This window comes from Phoenix dactylifera, chromosome 7, assembly GCF_051530095.1.
Source record: "Phoenix dactylifera cultivar Ajwa chromosome 7, Ajwa_hap1_PhDact_Kaust_v1.1, whole genome shotgun sequence".
Taxonomy (NCBI): Eukaryota; Viridiplantae; Streptophyta; class Magnoliopsida; order Arecales; family Arecaceae; genus Phoenix; species Phoenix dactylifera.
In genome coordinates this window covers 20708340-20715506 of record NC_143196.1, presented here as the reverse complement: position 1 = coordinate 20715506, position 7167 = coordinate 20708340, and the positions used below count along the sequence as shown (strand labels likewise).

The following is a 7167-nucleotide window of genomic DNA, read 5'->3' as shown; positions in this document are numbered from 1 at the left end:
ACTTCTTGTCTTGGTCACGCTCAGTACCCTTGTTCTCTAACAAGCACCTGCACTATCACTTCAGTGTCCCTACACTGTGGACTCAAGTCTCGTCCATCCAGAAGGAAAGTGATCTGTGCACTGATCGGATCGATCACCGTCCTCGTGATGATCCATTGATCAGGAGCATTTAGAAATTAATCACCAATGACACATGGCTCAAATTCTCAACTCTTGAGAATATGCATCATTATCTTATTAATTTCTTGGACGATTCATAGACACATAAATAATATGAATGAAAAGATGCCTTCTATTTATTCAATAATAAATAGTCAAGTACAAAATTATGTCCCTAGAATTAACAATGTGTCAGCCAGATTGGCTTCTAGGGCATACATCTAACATTCGGGTCATTTGGGTCGGGTCGGATCCGGGTCCGATCGGGCCTGGGTTCGGGTCCGGTCGGGTCCATGAGATGAACAAGTTTTAACCCCAGAGCAAGCAAAGTTAAACAATTGTTTTTTGCAAGCCGAGCCTATTCACACATGCAACCAATACGGAGCAGCAGAAAAAAGCAAACATTAGATGGGGGTAGCATGAAGGCACACTCAAAATGACATCAGAAGCAACAATCATTTTGGTGATAAATGAAAAAATAGCATGCAAAAGTGACAAAAATCCAAGGCACACTCAAACAGACATCAGAAGCAACTCCTCAGTGTTCATTTACAAATGATTTACAAATTTCTTTAGTAGAATTTACAAATTTCATTTGCCCAGGAGTCATGCTCTCAGCTCCTCTGCCACTGCATCAATGAACTCCTCAGTGTTCAACCACTGGTCTCGAGTCACCCTGGAAGAGACAAAAAGGCTCGCATAAAATCATCTGTTGTTTCATTTGCCCAGAAGTCTTGCTCTCAGCTCCTCTGCCACTGCATCAATGAACTCCTCAGTGTTCAACCACTGGTCTCGAGTCACCCTGGAAGAGATGAAAAGGCTCGCATAAAATCATCTGTTGTTTGATGGTTTATAACAAACGAAAGCTACAATTTTAGAAACAATAATAGTGACATGAGAGTCAGATGGTACTTTGGTCCATGATTGAGGAGAGCAAGATCTTTAGTCATCTTTCCAGACTCCACAGTTCCAATGCAAGCAGCTTCCAGTTTCTCGGTAAAATCAAGTAGTCTAGCATTGTCATCTAGCTTTGCTCTGTTGAAAAACAAAAATTTTGGGATTCAGAATTTTCATCTAAATAATGTAGGGGCTGAAACCTAGGCGACCACAGTGCTAATGAAGTAGAACATGGTTATGGATATACAGATCGTGTTTCTCTAGAACAGACAAAAGAAACATGAAGACCTTACAAATTCTTGAAATACAAATTGTGAAAACAAATAAACAAATTCTTGAAATACATATTAGGAAAAACAAATAAAAAGAAATATTTCCAGTTAGTGCTTGCAGTTAGAACCACTACAATAATCCAAAAGAAAGCCGAAGATACCTGTGTGCAAGCCCTCGTGACCAAGCAAAGATTGAAGCAATGCTATTTATACTGGTTTCACCTCCTTTTTGGCAAACCCTGTAATGACGGGTTACTGACTTACTGTGCCATGTGCAACGCTATCTTGCCAATTCATATTCTAAAACTACCAGGCATGCTATTCCTACCATGAATGGATTCTAAATTTCTAATAAAACCAAAGTTCAATGCAGAAATATAAAGACAAATAATTTCCACAGACAAGAAACCAGATTTGCTTTAGAATATGAATACCAGATTCCAACATACCAGTACTGATATCATTAGACCAAGGGATCCAAAACCTGGAAAGAAGGAGAGTACTCAAAAAGAAACAATATTTAAAAGAGCTGACGAAGAGCTGACATAGTACAAAAAGGGAAAGCAGAAGATATTCATGTAGAAGGATGAAGCTCAAAAGTTGAACCAATTTTTCACAGAATTTTTCAAAGCAAAATTCAACCCCATATGACAATCCAAAAAGGATGCATCACAGCATCAGCATCATATTCAGTGAATTTTAGAATTACATAACTAAGAACATGTATAATGAACCACAATTTTCTTCATCCATTCGACCACAGCTAAAGGATCACCCGCACGGCAGAAACAATCAAGAACATCAATTAAGATAGATTACCACCATCCTGCATAACTCAAAGAAGCAACATGAGATGATGCAAATTAGAGAATTCAAATGTCAATATAATAATGAAGATGATTGTTACTACTTACCAGCATAAGCTAATCATCGGTATTAATATCAACAACAGTTTCGTAATCTTCAACCTTGTATTTTGTATGAGGAGGTGGAATATCTACAAATGAAAAAAATACGAAATTAAAAATCTCAAAGTTTCTAAGCACTAGTACAGCTGGTACATGATAAAATTTATGAATGTTGTAGAAATTGAACCTGCAAGATGAGGCAAGCTATCTCGAAGCCAATCTTGTGCGCATATCAATACCTCAACCGTATTCAGAGATAGACTGCTACGAAAATTATCCAAAACCCTGCCAGCAGTGCTGAAGGCAGACTCAGATGCAACGGTAGAAACAGAAATTGCTAAGATATCACGTACCATCCTAGACAATATTGGATATTTTGATTCATTGAATTTCCAATACTGTAGAATGTCACAATTTTGATCTTCTAATGGATGAACCTGCTCCAAAAAATTAAATAGCAAGTCATTTTTATTAGAATTATTGACTAATAATTTAATGTAAGAATCCAAATTAGAGATCGTAAAATACCTTCTCTTCCAAATAGGTCTCTAATTCTGACTTCGATGGTTGGGTAACTTGTACTCCGTGGATGAATTCTTTATAGCCATGCATAAAATGATTCTCATCTCTTCCACCTTGGGATGTAGACACCCTCTCATCCACTTGAACAAGAGAGACATTTGTGCCATATAAAATTGCATAATTATCATAAAAAGTTTGAAGAACTTCACGCACTTTGTTGATCTCAAATGAAGCACGATCACCATTACCATGGATTGTCTGAAAGCAATAAATAATAAGATTCATCTTATGTCTTGGATCAAGAACAACCCCTACAGCAAGAATGTGAGAGCATTCCTTCCAATATTTGTCAAATTTTTCTTGCATCTTTAAAGCCATCATCATCACAACTACATTTGAACTCCTAGATTCTTCAATCAAGAGCATATTGATTCTCCAAATTTCATAGAAATACAAATTTGCAGTTGGATTTTTTGTTTGTGAAAAAACTTCAGTTATAAGATGAAAAACCTTTAAGTTACAAATAATAATGCCTTGAGACCAATCTTCCTGATCAGTTGGCGCATTATCAAAATTAGGATCCCGGGCCACAAGTCGCATAAATACATCCTTAAATTCTATAGCATCATTTAACATGAGATATGTAGAATTCCAACGAGTAGGTACATCTATGCATATCCTTTTCTTACCATTCATCTTGAACTGTTTCACAATTCCCATAAACAATTCCAACCTTCCTTGAGATGATTTTATATATTTAACAGCCTCACGGATCCTATGAATAGCACCCTCCACTACCTTCAACCCATCCTTCACAATCAAATTAAGAATATGTGCACCGCAACGCACATGAAAGAATTTACCATCCAAAAGTAAATCTTTTCTAAATTGTTTTTGAAGTTCTGTTGCTACAACTGTATTTGCTGACAAATTATCAAGAGTGATTGAACCCAACCTTTTCTCAATATTCCAAGATAAAATACAGTTAGCTATAGCATCACTAATGACTAAGCCTGTGTGTGGTGAAGGAACCAACTTAAAATTGATAATATGCTTTTTCAGTTTCCAATCATTAGTGATGTAATGTGCAGTGAGACACATATATCCCAATGTTTGATTTGATGTCCACATATCCGATGTTAAGCTGATTCTTCCACAGTTCGTCTTGAACAAATCTTCAAGTCTTCGTTTTTCCTTTTCATAAGTTTTAAAGCAATCAGAAGACAATGTTGTCCTTGAAACAATATGAAATTCTGGTCTAAGGTTCCTAATAAACATCTGAAAGGCTGGATGTTCAATTGTTGTAAATGGCATCTCTTGTAGAATTACCATCCTTGCAAGGTCCTCACGACTTCTTTCCTGATCAAATGAATAGGGAACTAATTCGTTCAACGGAACACCATCTTTCGAAGTCACAGTGCCTATTAATATTTTCTGTTTCTTATCATGAAATTTTTTTGTCTTACAAATATTTGTATGCTTGTGAAGATGACTTGTCCCATTTTTTGGATCAGTTGAAAAAATAAAATGACAATAATTGCATTTAGCCTTGTCTTTTTGGTTTTGTACCTCACAATAGTGATTCCATATCTCCGATCTCTTTCTTTTGTTCGTTTTAGAGCTATCTGTATTAGAAGGCTCTATAGCTTGAGAACTACCATAACGAAGTACACTTGAAACTTCAACCATATTTTCATTGCTATCCATCGTAGACATTAACCTATTTTGCATAGAAATCAATAAAAATGTATGAGCATAAAATGCAACTTTATAGATGCATATAATCTAAGCTTTATAATGTCTATCATGTTATTGCACGCATAAAAAAATCATGATCAGTTTATCTACAAAATTTAAGCTAGGAACAACATTTCAGTATTCCTGAAAGCTGAAGTAAACGCCATGTCATGTAGTTAACTGTTCAAAATTACTGACAAAGTGACACTACAGACTTCATATAACTAAAGCGTACTTCATATAACTAAAGCATCTTTTAAATAGTTATAAAATGGAGGTAAATATGATTACTAAAGCACTAAGAAACTTAAAATATAGTGCACATAAAAATGAAGACCAGGTGAGAACCAAAATGATATTCGGCCAGCCCATGCAGTAACAGTCACCCTGATTCTTTCAATTAAATCAATAAATCATTATCTTCCCTCAAAGATACTCGTACTGTTTCCTTGAGATAATCCTATATTCAGCGCTGCTGCACTAGTTCGGTCCCAAGTCCCAACATCAAGTCCAGCCTCGTTGCCCTGTTACAAGACAAGCCCCCCTCGCCGGAACCTCCTCTCTGCCTATGCTAAAAAAAATACAGAGGAGGGACATATCTTGGGACGACGAAGAATGGGGAGAGGGAGATCCGCGGAATGGGGAGCCAGAAGTCGGGAGATCTAGGGCACCGCCGCATCGGGCATAGAAGCTGTCTTCTCTTCTCCGCCGCCGCAGCTCAAGATCTACTTATCCATTATCATAATAGAACAAGAATAGCATTAGCAAAATATTCTGGGATCGATTTGCAAGATATCAGGATGAAAAATATAGAGAGTAAAGAGGCCCAGACAAAGGCGACCAGCACCTGGTACAGGCGTACAGCAAGGTCCTTGGGACGCTGAAGAATGGGGAGAGGCAGAGAGGGAGATCCGCGGACTGGAGTGCCAGAAGTCGGGCACGGCCACACGTAAGCGGTCTACTCTTCTCCGCCGCCGCAGCTCAAGATCTAGGGCACGGGGCACCTAGGCACGATCGCACGGGATCGAAAAAGAGAGGAAGGTGCTCAAGATCCAGGGCACCTGGGCTGCTGGGCACGGCCGCACAGGATCGAAAAGGAGAGGAAGGCCGGAAGGCGATCGAGATCTAGGGCACGGCCGCACGGAAATACGGGATCGAAAAAGACTAAAAGAGAGGAAGGCCGAAGGCGAGAAGGCAGGATTTAGCTTTATATAGTAACGGGTCGGGTCGGGTCCCAGATCAAGATTGGGTGGACCCGACCCGACCCGAAAAATAGATCGGGTCGAAATTTAGGACTCGACCCGGTCCCGCGGGTCCTAAAATTCGGGTCGGGTCGGGTCTAAAGCGGGTCGGGTCCCGGGTCGACCCGACCCATTTGCAGCCTTAACTATACTAGTATGACGCTGGTATAGGGTTCGGTACCGATACGGCGAACCTTGCCTACAATTATTTCAATAAATTGATGTGAGCTAGTGTTAATATGTCTATAGATTTGATGACTGCAGAGGTTAAGACACTCTACATAGGACGAGGAAAAGAGAAAGATTTAGCCCTTATTTTGATGTGCTAAAAAATGTTCACCACATGATGAACATCACTCAAAATGTTTCCAGGTTTCTTACATATGTATTGGATGGTTGCAGAATTGATTTCTACAGAGCAAGAAATAATGTCTGGATTTGATATGTGACTCAGAAGCATCCTGTTCCCCTCAATTTTGGTTGGTTTGAGCCTGACCTTCAGCCTGGCCTGGCCCAACCCATATGCAATTCTAGCCTTCGGTTCTGAAGCCCGAATCGGCTTGATTCCCTTCTCTATAGCTTGATTCTTGAGCCATGACAGCTTTGTCCGCTATGGTGATGAATTTCTTTACATTGTTGAGATATCCGGATTACCATCCTTAAAGCATCTATCTTATTGGGATCCATCATAACATTTAACATGCAAAAATTATGACATGGATGCTGATAAGAACAGCCAGAAACTCCTGAATGTACTACCTGATCCTGTTTCTCGTGGTGTCATCTAAGTCATCCTTTACAAAGCTTTTCTAAACTATAGTTTTCAGAAAGAGTTGGAAATATTTTATAGTGGAACTGGCAGCAGAAAGATCTTATAGATGTCTCCACAGTCATATTATGGTGCTTGATATCACTTGTCAACATCCTAATTTAACTGTTATTTCTCACGCTTATGTCAAATTAGGCCACTGATTCCCTAACAAAATTTTCGAAACTATATCAGAAGTCTACTAACACAAATTGATGCACTTACGAGTTTAAAGCTTGCGGACAACTTTCTACGAGTTCGGATTTTCCTGTCCTTCCCACCTTTTCCAACTTCACTAATTTCCATCAATCTGGAAAATCTCTTACTTGATTAGAAAACATGCAGATTTAGGTTCTTCATTGACTTTGTAGTATCACTAAGACTCCAAGGACTTCATGATCGATCATGTATTTTGTCAACAATGGGAATCTTTGAGACTACAAGTCACTTCTGGAGCTAACAATGTAGGTTGGCGGTATTCTGTTTTACAGTGTGTTGCCGAGTGATGCAATCCAAAACAGGGAGGGCTGAATTGGATTTTTAAAATTTTACAATTATGTACAATTGAAAAACCAACATATAAAATGTTTGTAAGGTGAATTATAATATGTATATGCAGAAGT

The 7167-nt window shown here is 38.6% G+C and overlaps 1 protein-coding gene across 1 annotated transcript; it reads right to left on the bottom strand.

Moving 5' to 3' along the window:
- Nucleotides 1–522: 522 nt before the first annotated feature.
- Nucleotides 523–5691, bottom strand: LOC120105740 (zinc finger BED domain-containing protein RICESLEEPER 2-like). Its single transcript, XM_039118462.3, has 6 exons — nt 2765–5691; nt 2424–2673; nt 2243–2325; nt 1490–2154; nt 1072–1194; nt 523–961 (listed from the first exon to the last, which is right to left on the bottom strand). Exons 1-3 carry the CDS (start codon nt 4487–4489, stop codon nt 2252–2254), a joined length of 2049 nt encoding a protein of 682 aa, XP_038974390.3. The 5' UTR covers nt 4490–5691; the 3' UTR covers nt 523–961; nt 1072–1194; nt 1490–2154; nt 2243–2251.
- Nucleotides 5692–7167: the final 1476 nt, after the last annotated feature.